Here is a 16,100-nt window from a genome sequence, read left to right as displayed (position 1 = left end):
TGGGCCGGGCGGCCGCGCCGCGGCACCGGGTGTAAGCCGAGGGGCAGCGCACCTCGGCGAGTGGGGAGGACGGCATGAGCTCGCGAGTTCCCGCCCGCCCTCTCCCGCCATACTGGCGGGGGAGAAGGGCCACCACCCGGTGAACGGGCAAGGAAACGCGTGTACTTCGCGTTCTGGTGCCTCTCTTCTTCCCTCGGGGTGAGGGACTGGGGCGCTCGCCATTGAGCCCTCCCCACACACGTGCAGATGGTACGCCCCGCCGGAGGCCGGCGCACCCCCCCCTGCAGCCGGCTCGGCAGGCTCCATGGCCGGTCCTGCTCAGTCCGGACGCTGCGTGCGCCCGCCCTCCTTGCTCTTAGAAGCGCTCTCTCCATTGGCTGCGGCCGGGCGCTCTTGCCAATCAGGAAGCGGCTATCATGGAGGAAGGGAATAAATACAAGATGGCTGCTCATATAAAACCAGGCATTGGGCTTCGCCCCGGCGATGGGGGAATAGAAGCTTTAACTCGCGCTCCGAGGGTTGTGCACTGCTCCCGCCCGCGCCGCTGCTGCCCCCGCGGGGGGAGCGAGACTCTGACCGTTGCCGGCCACAGCTGCGCTCAGCTGCTCCCCGTGGATCACCGGTGGGGCCGAGGCCGGGTGCGGCGCCCGAGAGGCCCGAGCTAGGCCCTGCGTCCTCCTCCTTAGGAGAGCGGCGCCGGTCCCCCCGCCCGCTGTCCCGCCGCTCGCCTCCAGCGAGGCCCAGCTCCGGGCAGCCATGGCCGTCTCCAGGTCGGTAGGAGCCGGGAAGGGTGGGGGAAGGAGGGCCGCCGGCAGCGGCGGCCCAGAGTCCCCGGCCTTCCGTGTGGCCTGGCTTCGGGGAGGTGCGGGGGTGAAGAGGGGTGCCTGGTTTCCACTCCCTCTCGCTTCGGGAGCCTGCGGAGGCCTCGCCGGGGCCTCCACGGTCCTCGACGGCGTGGGCGCCTCGGTGGGGTTTGAGGGTGGCTGCGTGCTCCGGCGCCTGGGTTTGCTTTTTGGTCTGGGGTAACTCCTGTGCCTGGTGCCCAGGGAAGCCCCCTCCCTTCCTCAGGCCGCAGGGGCTCTGCCTAGGGCGTCTCGGGCTTCCTCCTGAATTCGACACCTTCGTTTTGTTGGCCAGTCCTTCCTCGGGTTAAATTGCTAGGAAGTAGGGGATAATGATATCAAGTCTCGAAAACTGGCAAGAAACCGTTTTGGATTTCAGAGCCCTTAGTTGTAAAGTAACCGAAATAAAACAGGCTTCCATGGAGAAAAGTGATTAGTGTGTTCTGGCTCTGCCTCAAGATATTGGGTAGTATCTGCTTACACACATGTGCGCTGGGGTGTGCCAGTGTTTAAAGTATTCACAGATACAGAAGTATGTCTTAATAGAGTTGTTTTATAAAAAATGCTGAGCGCAAATTCCTGCCATCTTTTTTTGTGTGAAATGAGCATATTAAGCTTCCTAACAGGATAGTTGAAAGGAAATAATAAATCCCAATTAACCTTGTGATAGATTAGCTTCAAGTCACGTGTTGGTAGTATTTCTGTACTTCTGAAGTGTATAACAAAACTAAATTCTGTTTCTGAAGCTGTGTATGAATAAGTTTACAATTCTATGTAGCAATGTAAAGGCATGCACATTTATAATGGAAATACATTATTAATCAAAATTTATAGCAGCAATACACCCTTTAAGACTTATAGGAGCAGGTGTTTTAGTTTGAGCTTTGTAGTTTCTACAAAGTATCCCTTTATTTATTCTACTCTTATTTTTTATCAACTTGTTATATGTTAGGATTTGGGTTTTTTTTCCCCAAAGCTGTCCATAAGAATCTGGAAGTAGTAAGGATTGCTGTAACAAGACTACTTTGTACATTAAAATACTGCTGTAAGCCATCACGTAAAGCAGAGTAGTATTCTAACTACATTCGTTCTGGGGCAGTCTGCTTAAATAACCGTGCTAACATACATGTGATATGAGGGCTAACTGGAATATCAAGATACAGCTTTTCAGCTGTATGCTGAGGCTGTGTCTACTGTAAAGATTGGTTTCAAATTCAATTACCAGTGTTTCTGTATTTCTGTAAAACCACATGGCTTTAGGGAAAAGCAGTAGTGCTCTATGCAAAGATTTAGTTAACACCTGTTTGGTCTGATAACTGACAGGAAAAAAAAAATATTTCTTGGGTAAGGCTTGTTCTAAGTTTCTGGGTGGAGCACTAAAAAAGTTGGTGTGTTAATAATGTCACATGTGATACATTGCTTCAGATATTCAGAGTACAGTTTTTAGATCAAAAGGTTACACAAGCTGAACATAAGGTATAGAACTTTAATAAAGGTGGTGTAATACTTGTGAGTTGGTATAGAATTGTTTAAATTCCACATGTGAATTAAGTAAAAGTATTACACATTTTGGAGTGCTGTAACATCTTGGTGAACTTTCTGGTGAACTCCAATGTTTCTATAATTGTAAGAAGTGATACTGTGTAAACTTGGCCTGACGCATGTTTTTTAATAGATAGAGCAAAACATGTCCATATCCCTTTGAAGTTACACAGCAGCTCTTGACAAATGAACCTTTTGGCTGCTGGACTGTAGGAACACTGATGATATGATGTCAATGTTGCTTTTGTAAATAAAAGAAAACTTGTCTTCAACTTTTACTTCAGAACACTGAGTTTCTAAGGTCCTTTCCTTTCAGACGTATTACAAATAATTGTTTTGTACACTTATATACCACATAACTATGTTTCTGTAAAGGGTGTAGTTTTTCCAGCTCTTGTACCAGCTCCATGTAACTGTAGAAATCTGCACTTTTCCTCTAGGTAGTTACAGTTACCTTTTATATTTTTGAAGGACCAACATAATACTTCATTGTTGAATGAGTCTGTCTATAGGAGTGTGGAGAATGAGGGAGAAGTTGATTGAAACTATCTTTCTCCAAGGACCATAGTCTTTGCTGAACGCATACCAAACATTGATATTAACAAAAAACTTTGTTAGGGTTAGTTCTGTATTGGAACTATATTTTTAAAAATAACCATTTTTGGAGGTGGGGCAGGGGTATTTTTACATTCTCAAACCAGTAAATTATCAAGTGGTTGTTTTCCCAGTAAAGTTTAGTTTCTTTTGTTTGGCCAATTGAAAACATTTCTCAAAACCCTAGTCTCTTCAAGAAGATCTAAATAAATATAGGGAATGCTTTGAAATATCTCAAAATTAGATTGAGAATTTGCAACTTTGCTATTAATAAGGTCATCTTAAAAATAATTGTCACTTATTTGTAAACTATTGACAGAAGAGATTCTCATATTTTATTCTGTGTTATATGTATATATGCTTGTTTTACCAGATTCTGCAGTTACATGGACTGAAGACCTACTTCTATATAACACTTCTGTGATTATACACTAGAAAATAGACCTAAAAGCAGAACAGTAGATACCTCATACCAAAAGATGTTGTGGTATAGTTGCTTCGTTATATGCTCATCTCTTTGGTAGTTCTGTGCTGAAAAGACTAACTAATGAACACCATCCTCCAGAATTATGTATAGGTGGGTGGGAAGGTTGATGTTCTTTCTGTGAATGCACAAGATAATTTGGTAGGCTTTATCTCCAGTCTCCTGTCTTAAAAGTATATATGAAGTAGTATAATGTTTGCATAGCTAATAAAAAATAAAAATAATTCTTGATAGTGGAACTGAGAAGGAAAAAAGGAAGTAAAAAGTTTTTGCTTTGGCTTCATTCCTACAAAGTATGTGTTCCAAGTGAAAAAATACAATGGCTCACTAGTGATCTTTTGAGATACTTTAGATGAAAAAGTAATACTGCCAATTTATGGAAAATGACAACACTTATAGATTACTCAGGGTGATTGAGTTTCAGTAGATAATAAAGTGTTGATAGTCCTTTTCAATATCTAATAAAACTTTTTTCCAGTTTCTTTAATGTGTTCAAAGGCACCTCCTGTATCATTATTCCAATGCCAAGCCTGTTCATGGCTTTCTTGTATTTTTGAGGGCCTTTACACTACAAAGGAGAACAAATATGCTTTTAAAATGGGATGAAATACATGAAGCTGGTAAGATGCATTAAGAAAAAACAATTTGATTTTAGTAGGTATATCTTTAAGTTCACCCTGAAATATCTTCCTAAAGACATTCTCCTCAGGGTAATTTCAAGAGACTTCCTTAAGCAAGTATGGGAGCATAACAACTTGCTGCTGTTGCAAGCCATTCTTGATTTGGTCCATGTAAGTTTAATACTAGTTTCTAGAGTTTTCAGTGTTTTCCTTTACTTGGATTTGTGTATAACTGGTAATATGTAGATTAGGAACCTAGCTTTTACTTTAAAATAAATAATAATGTCAGGAGGCTATGATAGTAAAGCTCCTGGAAAATAAGCAGGCCTCATATGTTGCTCTTGGCTTTTGAAGTTTAGGGCTGTGACTTCCAAGAACAAATGGCTGCACTGGCGGGCATCATTACTTATGTAACATTTCAAGTTTAATACTGGGAGGCTGAAGTTCTTACAAGATACCAAAATTATCCAAAAATCTCTCTTATGGGCCCTATGTATCTTTTAGAAATGTTCTTTTGGGGTTATCACAAGCTTTCTAAAGAAAGAATTCAGCTTCTAGCTTGTTTGGAAGCCTTTACTCCATGGCTGCTCTTGCATGAAAAGCAAGAGTTGAACTGAACAAGAACTATGTTTTCAGTACTACTTAAACGCATATGCTTGTACCATCAGAATAGGTAGATGCTCTAACCAATGCAATTACAGGAGTTCTGACTCAAAAGGGGGGAAAAATAGTGTAACTCTTCTTTTGTTGGTGGAGATTAATTCAAAGACCAGAAAAGTGGACTGCCTTCCCTGTTCCTGTTTGTGGGAGGGAGTGCCCACACAGTCATGGGGAAGCAGAAGTAGCATGTGCACTACTGCCCAAATGAGAGCGAGCTGTAAAATTTCTCAGACACCTAACAGAATGAAGTGAAAGTTGAAACTCAGGATTGCACTCTGATAAGAATTCTAACCTACTCCAGCAGCTAGAACTGGAATTCTCACCAAGGCATTCCCTATATCACTTGTTGATACACTTCTTGTATTAGTATGTCTTTACAGCTGTTTTAATTTCCTATTCTTTCTTGAAATTTTTTGATGTAATTGGACATATGTATTTGGGCTGCATTGTTGTATGTAGATATATATGTAATAGTTTACAAATAAAACTTGTACAGCCTAATGTTATGGATCATATATTATATGAAATATACATTCCATATGGAATTAATTATACTAATTTTAGCATTTGGTTGGCTTCCATATGCAGTATATAATACTGTGAGCAGTGTGGTGATGGAGCTCTAGTTTCATACCAGGTGTCCCTTCCACTGCTCTGTAGGAAACAAGAAGATTTCTCTGTTGTCCACAGCCCCACCTTCATAACTATTTACTCCACAGTCTCCCATCTATGAGAAGTAAAATCACAGTCAGTTCTTTATGTGTATCATCACACTTCTTTGTTCTGAATTCTATTCAGTGATTTTTCTCTTGCTTGCTGATTGTATATTGGAAAGTTGTTTACTTAATAATTTAACTGTTTATGTGTGCTTTAGCAGGGGCTTGAGTTTTTTGAGCTGTGAAGCTGACCAAGCTGGGATTTGACCAAATGATGAAACACCACCCTGAACAAAGGATTATCAGGTCAACAAGAAAAGCTAAGGCATCTCCATTAGAACTTAGGTTAAATTTCACAGTGAGCGTCAACCCCTGTCAAGTCTAAATTTTAATTTAGTGATGTGTTCTAGGCTTCTGGGCTATTTCTGTACTAAGAAATAGTGCCTGGGTGGAAGCTGCTGGGTGTTGAAATACGATTTATACTGTAAACTCCTAAGAGTATTCCCTTGCCTTCTGATGGGTGCCACCTATCAGTTTTCCAGAGCTCTAGACAGAGTTTGACATTAGAGTATTCCAGGGACTATGCCACTAAGGGTTTTTTTTGTACAGTCACACAATTTTAATGGGTTGGAGGATATGCTAGGATAGTTACGAGCTGTTCTGTATCAGTTGGCCTTTGCTGTCAGAGACTGCTCCCTGGCCAGTTAAACATACTGGTGCATGCAGAGATGTAGAGTCCAAATGGATCACTTCATTGGCAGTGTGATCAGTTCACTGTCCTTTTCAAGCCTCAGCTCATTGAAATCAACAAATTGGAAGTTTGCCCATCTCAAGTCCTGTAGGGACCCAATCCAGTCAGAATGTCTTCACTGGGATGAGCATGATCCTTATACTGATCCAGGTGCTTATGTCAGCTTTTGGAAACATTTTGGAGATACTGTTGATAACCTCTGTATCTTGACCTGGGCATTAACTATCCTGCTACTAGCTTTCTAGTGCTTGTATAGCTGAAAGGCTTTCAAATCCCCACCATCCAGTTTCCATAGGAGTGCCATAAGGTTCACCTTAAATATTACAATAACTGTCCCTTCAAATGAAGATCAGCCCTCTATTAGGCCTACCTGTAGGCAGCAAAGAACTGAAGATTAGCATCAAGAAGAGAACAGGTCATTTGTTGCAACACTTGCCTACTGTGCCTGGGTACAGTCATGTCTAACTTAGTTCAATGCTGAATATGCAAGACTGATTGGAAAGCAGTGACTAGAACATGGAGTCACCATGCTACCTGGAGAGTGTCACTGCATTAGTTGTGATGGCTCTTTTGAAAGTACTTGCTCTTGTGTTTGTCCTTTGTAATTTTTTTTATTTGTAGTCTTTGCTGCGATAGTGCACTGGCAGAGCAAAAGGCTTGTTATATTTAGTGACTGGGGGTCAATAATAGTTTCTGTGTATTTTTATTCACAAAACCCCTTCAGTTAAGTGAACTAAGCATGTATGTATAATCATTCTGCATAACAGTGTTGATTAGAGAGATGATGTTCCCCCTTCTGACAGCCAACCTTGCTGTTCTGATGAATGGCAATGCAAGTGAAATTGTTTACTGTTAGAATTCTTCTTGCCTGCAATCTTTCTCTAAGAATTAATTTATTTTTTTTAGGATTGTTAGATAAAATTGTTTGAGTGGTAGTAGTCTAGTGGTGGAAGAGTCTGGTCCGGTTCGGGATGGCTGTTGCAGTTGATATCCTGGTCACAGGCCTGCTGATTATTCTTGAGTATCTCTCAGGTGGTTCTATTCTGAAAGTAAGAATTCAGGCTTTAGTCTTTTCAAAACTAGTGTGCTTTAATGAAATACTCTGGGTTTGATGACTTGGAATATTTATATGGGGAGAATTCACTTGCCTAATCTAGGTCTCTGGTGCCAGTTTAGATGGTATAATGTGTCCTTGCCACTTCAGAATGACAAGGATCTCCTACATGATGTCTGCTGACCTCATGTGCACAACCTGTTCTAAAGTGTCTCAGATGCTACTAGATGCCTATTCTTAAGCACCTGAATTGATGTTTTTGTGTCAGAAACATGTCTAATGAACTCTGTGTCAGTGTAAAAGCTCATGTGGTATTTCTTAGACAAAAAAATACTTAATTTGAATGTTCATAAGAACTTTGGATTGCTGTTCCAAGTTCTGTCTTGCTGATACACTTCAGCAGTGATTGGAAAATCTCAAATTTCTCAAGTGAGAGGAAAAAGGTATCTACCTCTTTGCATAAGTTAGTGCTTTGTAATGAGCTTATATAGCATGAGTTCACATAGAGGTGGTGTATGGTTGCTGTCCTATCAATGAGATGTAGTTGGCTCGGGATTGGAAGGTGACAGTCAGAAGGATTATCTAAACGATTGCTTATGAGTTAAAAGTGAAGGACTTTGTATTTTTAAGCTCTGATTACAGCAGTTAATGTGCAGGAGAAGTAATTTGAGATATATTTCATTTTTAGCATTTGTTGGTATTTAGATTTTTTGTAACAATCCATAAATCTCTTTGGTTTTCTTTTTCATTTTTTTTTCTTCATGTAAGTACTCCCTGTGTTTCTTTTGTTTGCTTGTGTCTTCCTTATTCTTAGAACAACTTTCTGACAGCCTGTGTTGAACTCTTTCATAAAATAATTAAAAGTTTTGTCTGCATTGTAGAACATTGCACTCTACCATACTGATTCAGACTTTGGTGTTACATTTGTGAATGATGTGAGCTACACAGTGCTCTGCTTACAGCGCTGTTTAGCATGAGAGGCGGAACCACATGCCATTAGAAAACTCTTAGTTCTCTTTGGCTTTAAGAACTAATTTAGAGCCTGTTAGTTTGTTCTGAGAATAAAAACCTTATCAGAACTTAGGAAATTTCTTTACAAACTGCAGGTCCTCAAAATTAATTTGTTTAGAATTTTTAGTATTTTTTCATTCTCAGTGAAACTAAGAATGAAAACTTTAATTTAAAAAAAACCAGTGCTGCTGATCAGTGGTAACTTTTTCAGTGCTATCCTTCAAATAAAGCAGGAGAATTCAAGCTCTGCCATACTCTGCTGCAGCAACACCAAAACTTAATTTAAGAATCTTAATACCACCAAATTATTAACTGTTTGGGAATTATACATCAGGGAAGTCTGGGAGAGGGAAAGGAAGAATGATTAGTGTGACCAGGAGTACTGTTAGTCTACTGTTAGCTGTATTTGCTAGTCCTGTTTCCATTTATTTTGCTGGGGCTGAATGCTGAAACCTTCCTATAGCAGTGCGAGACAATAGAAAGATTTTGTTGTTGTTGTTTTATTTTGCATTTGTGTGTAAGTTATGCATGTTGCAATTTAAAATCACAAATTACAAACCAAGCATACTGCAGGTTAAAAAAAAATCAACAAAAACTGTATTTTGTAGGTAATTCAGCTTCAAAAAGTTGTGGGTTTTAGGAGTGAGTGTCTGGTGTTGTAACTAAGGTTGGAATTAAACTTGAGTTTTTTTGAGGGTAGGCTGTCATAGTGGTTTCCTCCTGTTTTGACACATGAAGAGTTCTAGCTGAGGAAGTGGTCTAAATTGTACATTCTGCTTGACTTTGGAGATGAAAAAAAGATAATTTGATAGTTAAAGGAATGGGTGGTGCTAAATGGCAAACTTCTTGAGTATGGAACACTGAAGTTTCACAGAGAGGTGAAGACTGAAAGGGGTGAGTTTAAGAATGAGAGAACAAGCCAGTTAGCTTGCAGAGCAACCACAGCTTGCTCTAGCATATTTTGTACTGAATAATACTGAGTGCTTACAAATCAGGTTGGATTATTCCTGTCAAATGTATTAAGGAAAAAATACTGGTAAATAAGTATCTGGTATGTTCCTCCTGACTAGTCCACTATCAGTGATTTGGAAGAGTTGGATTTACAAAGCTTTCACTTTACTCCTTGACTGTCTAAGCACACAAAACTGCTAGTTTAGATATGTTTGGGTTTTCATTTTTATGTAACTTTAAAACAATTTACTAACTAGTAAATCATAGCAATAGAAACTCCAGTTTTATCTACAGAAATTGAAATGGGCTCACCTGTTTTAGTAGTAGGAAGATATTTTTTTCAAAGCTGGCAAATATCAGAAGTATGTCTAAAATACTAGAATGATTTGAAATACTTTCAGTGAGAATTTTTTTTATCTAATGGATATTTAATCTAGTATCTCCAGTTTTTAGAGCATTTGGATTTTGGAACTGTATTGCTGTGATATTACTGCCTTGATTTTGTAGCGTAGCACTGCTGTTTCTAATGTGTTGTGACATGTTATAAGATATTCTCAGGAGTAAATGCAGTTTAAGCATGTCAAAGAAAGTACAAAATCCAGTGATGTTGGAAAGAGGTTTTGGGTTTTTTTGTTGGTGTTTTTTTTTTTTTTTAAATGATTGGAACTAATGTTAAAGACAATTTTGGTGAAATGTAATTAGTAGCAACAGACTAACAGGCAAAACATTTGTCCTTTTCCTGTATTTGCTCAAACCTAGGGTATGTGTTTATGAGGAAGAGGAGTTGTTCAGGGTACCTGTATCCTTATTTCATTAGGCAGATCTAGGTGAGCTTCACTGCTGTGTAAATTACAGCTTCATAGTGTTGGAATATTTGGAGGAATATTTTTATGATTAAGGCTAGAAGGGACAATTCTGATTGCACTACGTGGACAGATTCTAGACTTGTGTTCACTAATAACCTCATACTGCCCAATAACTAAGGGGTAAACTAGGCACCCTGTAAAGAGAGTTGTAACTGTCCCACTTACAGTGGAGGGAACGATGAACATTTGTTACTTCTATCATTGATTTGATTATCTAGGTAGTCTCTATTTTTACATGCTTTTTTTATATGTTGACTTTCTAATTCAGTAACTCTAAACAAAAAATAAGCTAGCTATTCTGAAAATAGGTGATCAGGGTCTCTTTCACTAAATACAGAGTTACTGTGAAAACAGATCTGCTGGTTAAATTCCTGTATTTCATGGGAAGGCCGGAGGTATCATATATTATTTAAAAGCTGTAAATATAACAACAGGTCTTACATAGTCTTACATATTCCAGGTAGTTAGGGGGAAAGTATGTGAAAAGTAAAAATTTGTGGTATCCTGGAAAAGCAGAGTTTGATAGTATAGATCACAGGCTATGTCTTCAAAAGAAATGATAATGCACAATATGAGCATTTGAGCCCTTTGCTTTCTCTATCAGACAGAATTTGATGAAGATCATTTACAACTTAACAGTATTTATTTTTCAGGATGAAAATGTTCTATCACAGAACAAAGAAGGGAACAATTTAATTTTTTCTTGTAACTGCAGATTTATTTAAACTAATGTTTCTAGCAGTTTCTCTTAATTTTTTTGCTTACCAAATTAAATGTGCTTTTAGAACAACTATGCTTACTGTTATGAAAAAAGTACATTTGTCATCCTGTCAATTGACAGTCTTCAGGCAAACATTTCTTCTGTCTGCATTAGATAAACTGAAAAATGTGGGGGAATATTAATAGAAATGAGCAGCTGAACTATGAATAGCATAACATTTTCAGTTTTTGTCAATCATATTTAGGCTTGATCGTCTCTTTATTTTACTGGACACCGGTACAACACCAGTAACAAGAAAAGCAGCTGCACAGCAACTTGGGGAAGTAGTGAAACTGCATCCTCATGAACTGAATAATCTCTTATCTAAAGTAAGCATCTTTTTTTTTTTTCTTCCTGAGCTTGCTTTCAGTACTTTAATGGTGAGAATAAAACTGGTTTAAAGGGGTGTGGGTTCTGTGGGAAGAAGAAGAAAAGGCATAGTAGTCTTGTGTTCTCCAAAAATAGGAGACTGAAGTAAATTGGAAGGCTACTTCTGTTAAGCCTGCCGTTTTGTCAGCTTCCGAAGTGGTCACATAAGTCAGGTTTCACTTTGCATTCAGTATTGATATTCAATGTTTGCTGTAAGTTCAGATTTTCTTCTATAAAGAGAAGCCCTACTGCTTTACAGAAATTTCTGCTCCTGCCTTTAAAGATTCTTACTGGTGTGATACAGCATTAAAAATATAGGAGGCTGCATGTCTTTAAAAGGGCTGGAAAATGGAAGGAGATTTCCATTAGTTTGGGACTTCAATCTGGCCAAGTCCAGTAAAAACACCAAAAATAGTCTGTATCTGACAGCTGGAGATGGCTGAGTGACCTCAATTCTGGTCTTATTGAACAGGTGCCCTCACCACAATTGATGGTATCAACAGAGTGGCCAAGGAATCATTAATATGAAACAACTTTCAGAGAAATAAATAGTTTTTCCAGATTTGAGATGTAGCGGTAAATTAGTTTAGAAGAGCATATGTTGCTTCAAGTGACCCATGTTGTTCCTCTTCCTGGGTTAAATGATTTCAGAGTTTTAAGGTCTATTAATCTCTTCTGAACACTTCCTTTTAGAAAGCAAAAAAACAAAAGTCTCAAGCCTTGTTCAGTACCTGGAGGAAATCAAGGTTGAGGTTTGACTGATGGGACTAAATATATCTTATAAATTCTTAATGTCTGGCTATGGCAAGAGTTCTGCTAAGCAGTAAGCAATATAGAGAAGGCTGCTCACATTTCTTTGGTTTATTTTCTTGTCCTTTGTTTTTGTTGTTTTGAATGTTGTCTTAATCCATAGCATTAAAAGTAAGTGTGTTTTAATAGAGCATAACAGCTAATGGATTTTCTGAAAGTACATTTTAAGCAAATATTTATTTATTAATCTCTCCTTAAAGGTGTTAGTGTATTTAAGAAGTACGAATTGGGATACTCGTATTGCAGCTGGCCAGGCTGTTGAAGCAATAGTGAAAAATGTACCTGAGTGGAATCCAACTCCAAGATCAAAACAAGGTGCTTCTTAAATGAATTATGTAGAATTCATTGTTTATCTGATGCAAAATGACTGTGATATGAGACTTTTCAAGGCAACTGTGTCATTCTGGTTTTTTTATGAGCGTAGACTTTTTATGTGCGTGGACTGTAGTAAACCTCTTCTGCTTTAGATGTTCACATTCAATTACAACAATATGCCTGACCTTTGTTTCTTCTAAGATTCCCATGCTTGTGCTCTGTACCTTCATAAAGCTTTACTTTTATAAATAAAAGGAATAATAACTAGTAAAATGGCAAAAGTTTTAACCAATGAACTTTGTCATGATGTTTTGCAGACACTCTCTTCTCAGTTTCCTTGCTCAAAGCACCTTTCTGAGGGAGGTGAAATGGCAGCTTGAAGTCTATTCTGTTTGTACTTGCTTTGCATCTGAAATTGTCATGTTAGGGGTGTTAGAGTTACTTTTATTGTCAATTTATGGACCTATTGTCAGTGATTTTGTCTAAACCTGTTGGCACTATCTGGGTTCAAAACCTGATGTGGGACAGGTTCCAGAAATTAACTAACTGTTTAAAAAAACCACACCAACAACAAAACTCATATCTGTTTTGAGGTGATCTCTTACTTGTTTCATTCAGTGCCTCCTGGTTCTGTTGCTATAGAATTTGACAAGCAAGTTCTGCGTTTGCCTTATCCACTGCCTTTATGATTTTTGTAAACCATCATATTTGCTTCCCTCCAACAATTTTCTTCTCTCCAGATTGAAGAATTGCAATCTCTTCAGTCTTTCCTCACAAACCAGCTGCTTTGTCTTTTAGATACCTTTATTTGTCCTTCTCTGTGCTTTTTCTTACTCGTGTCCTCCAGGAGATGCACAGAACTGCACACAGTGTACCTACATCTCTAGGGTACTGTTATTTATACATAGTGGCAAACTGATGCACTTTGTAATGTTTTCAGTGTCCTTCCTGATGATGCCCAGTATTTAGTTGGCTGTTTTGGCTATCGCTGCCCAATAAGCTGGTGAATACAGAAAACTGTCAGAAGTGCCTCCAAGATCTTTACTGAATGTTAACTGCCAGTTCTGAATTCAGTGTTGTGCAGGCATGGTTTAGGTTATTCATTTTGCACCTTATCTGCCCCTTTGACCATTAGTCTGTTCTGAGAGTCCTTCTTGGATTCCGTAGTGCCACTGTGACTTGGTTACCCAAAAGAGCTTAGTGTCATCTACATGCTTGGAGAAGAGTGCATAGTGAAATCTCCTTCCCATTGTTAAAGACTGCTAGAATTGACTGCAACACTGACCCCTGAAGGACTCCAAAGCTAACTTTTATGTGTCTTTTACAGACTGAAAGCTGGTTAAAGGATGTTTTCCCCAACTCTGTGGTAACTTAATTCCTTCAATTTTTTTCTAAGAAACCTTGCCAAAAGCTTTTGAATATATTATATCCACTGGATCCTCTCTACCCACTTGTTGGATCTCTTTAAGGACATTGATGATCAGGTTAATGAGGGGTTTTTTTCAGGAGCCATTCTGACTCTTTCCCAGTAAATCATGTTTATCCATATACTTAATAACTTTATACATTCTACTATCTTACCAAGGACAGAAGCTAATTTTACTAGTCTAGTTCCAAGAATTACTTGCAGCACTCCTTTTGTACATGGAAATTGGGCAACCTGTCAGTCTTTGAGTACAGCAGCTGTTTTGAATGATGGGTTACATGCATTGTCCAGTTCTTGCATATCTGCCTATCATATATGAAATTGAAAAGGTAATTATGTGTGTTTGAGGAAAAAGGTACCATTTAAAAGGGCTAACTGGCTATGCAGACATTTGTTTATTTCAGTTAAATTGTTTGATGTAGTCAAATACATGTTTTACAGTGGTCTGGTTGCATTTCGGTTCTTAGGCTTGCTATAAATCACTTATTTTTTTGTATATGTGTAATGAAATGTTAACTTTTTCTTCAGGTCTGAAGAAATGTAGGTGGTGTTTATTTTGTACAGTGTTCTGTGTGCACTTAGACTCATTCTACTGTAAACGAACAAGCTTTCATAAATAAGTGTCAGTGTGGGATAAAACACACCAAACTAAATGCTGTATTTCCTGTAGGCAACAATTGTATTTATACTGCTGGTTGTAATTCAGGATGTAAGTGTGCTGGACTATGTAGGAATGGACAGTCTTTTGGGATACGAAGCTGCACATGACTAGGAGCCACAAAACACACTAATCTTTGAGTGTTGAGGGGAGGGAATACTTTGGAAGTGAATTCATGACCAGGAAATGGTAAGACACCTTGTGAGGAACAAACCTCTTCTGTATCAGTATTGAACTGCACTGTACCTGCAACTGGATTTGAGAAGAGCTGATAACTAGTCTTCAGCAGCCCTTGGTAGCTGATTTTCTCCCATACCTGTTAAGACTACTCTCCAGCTTCCATACCAGGGATGCTTGGCTGTCGGTCATATGATATCCAGTGTGGGCATGATACTTGTTTGAACTATTTGTGAGCCATATGCAGTTCAAACTGCAAGTTGGCTGTATGTGTACAGAGAAGACCTGGTGGAATGTCAGTGTCCAAGATCTTAAAAAGCTAAATTTATCAAGGGAAAAATGTTAAATTTTTTTTCTACTCAATTAAGTGTGTTAAGTGAGCTTTTTCAGTCTGTCTTTGGGAAATAGAGCCTTTACACTTCATGAATCAAAATGCTGTATGTCTGATGATTCCTTTGGAGGAGAGAGATAATTTCTTCCTTTTATTCTTGCTTAATCTTCTGCCAGAACTTTGAACAAAAATTTCATCACGTTGTCCTTTAATATTAATTTTCAATGTCCTATCTAGAACCAGGCTCAGAAAGTCCTATGGAAGATTCACCTTCAACAGATCGGTTGCGTTTCGACAGATTTGATATATGTCGGTTGTTAAAACATGGTGCATCTCTTCTTGGATCTGCTGGTGCAGAATTTGAAGTCCAAGATGATAAATCAGGTATATCTTTATATTTTACTTGCAGACAAGAAAACTTACTGATTTGAAAAAGTTTGTTGTGGCAGTATTATAAGTCTAGTCATCCATGGTTTCTCAGAATGCTGGGAAATAACAGAAGAAAATACTCCCCAACATAACTTTGTATTACCTTTCTCAAGTTAAATTTTTTTTTTAGGGGGTACGTATTTTAGTTTGTTTTTTCTCTTATCAGAATTAGTATGTGTACAGGGAGGAAGAGGAGAGTGGAAACCTGAAAGAGGGAGCAGAAAAAGCAGTATTAAAAGCTTCTGTAGAATTTCTGTAGACTTTAAGAGGTGCAGGAACTATCACCACTTGTTCTTCATTAAAACAGTGTTCCCACATATAGTAGTAGGATGTGGCTTATTTAAAAGCTTGAAGGTTTCAAATATAGAAAGATTGCATGAAAAATACTGTGATAAAACTATCAAAGTTGGAAGGTCAAATATCAGTGCCTGTGCAATGTCTTTTGTTTCAAGTGACTTGTCTGATACGTTTTTGCAACTTTTTAGCTGAGAGAGTTGGTTTATATCAGTGTAATGGCATTGAATTATTTTAATCTAAGATATTTTTTTTTGGTATTACTATACTTTCTTGCTCTAATTCCCGTGTATCTTCCACTTTCTGCACCAAATGAAATGATGCTATAGATAAGAATCTGCTCTCACTGCATAGCCCTGATTCACTTGTTTCCCGCATGTGATGTGTTCTGTGCAGTGTACACAGAAGATCACTAGCTCAGCAAGGAACAGAACCCATGGCTCCTGACACTTAAGCAGTATCCTGTCTGTTAAGCCTTGCTGCTATTTTATTGCTTGCCA

The 16,100-nt window shown here is 38.7% G+C and overlaps 1 protein-coding gene across 1 annotated transcript in view; it reads left to right on the top strand.

Annotated features, from left to right (window-relative positions):
• Positions 1 to 425: 425 nt before the first annotated feature.
• BTAF1 (B-TFIID TATA-box binding protein associated factor 1) overlaps positions 426 to 16,100 on the top strand; it is a 49,562-nt gene continuing 33,887 nt past the window's right edge. The window contains exons 1-4 of the mRNA XM_072870247.1: positions 426 to 770; positions 10,997 to 11,120; positions 12,171 to 12,285; positions 15,115 to 15,261. Coding sequence (XP_072726348.1) covers positions 757 to 770; positions 10,997 to 11,120; positions 12,171 to 12,285; positions 15,115 to 15,261 — 400 coding nt within the window. The 5' untranslated portion in view covers positions 426 to 756. The remainder of the gene's footprint in view (positions 771 to 10,996; positions 11,121 to 12,170; positions 12,286 to 15,114; positions 15,262 to 16,100) is intronic.

The sequence above is a fragment of the Ciconia boyciana genome, chromosome 8, assembly GCF_034638445.1.
Source record: "Ciconia boyciana chromosome 8, ASM3463844v1, whole genome shotgun sequence".
NCBI classification, from domain to species: domain Eukaryota; kingdom Metazoa; phylum Chordata; class Aves; order Ciconiiformes; family Ciconiidae; genus Ciconia; species Ciconia boyciana.
The sequence above is the reverse complement of the archived record's forward strand: the minus strand, read 5'-3'. Positions and strand labels throughout refer to the sequence as shown.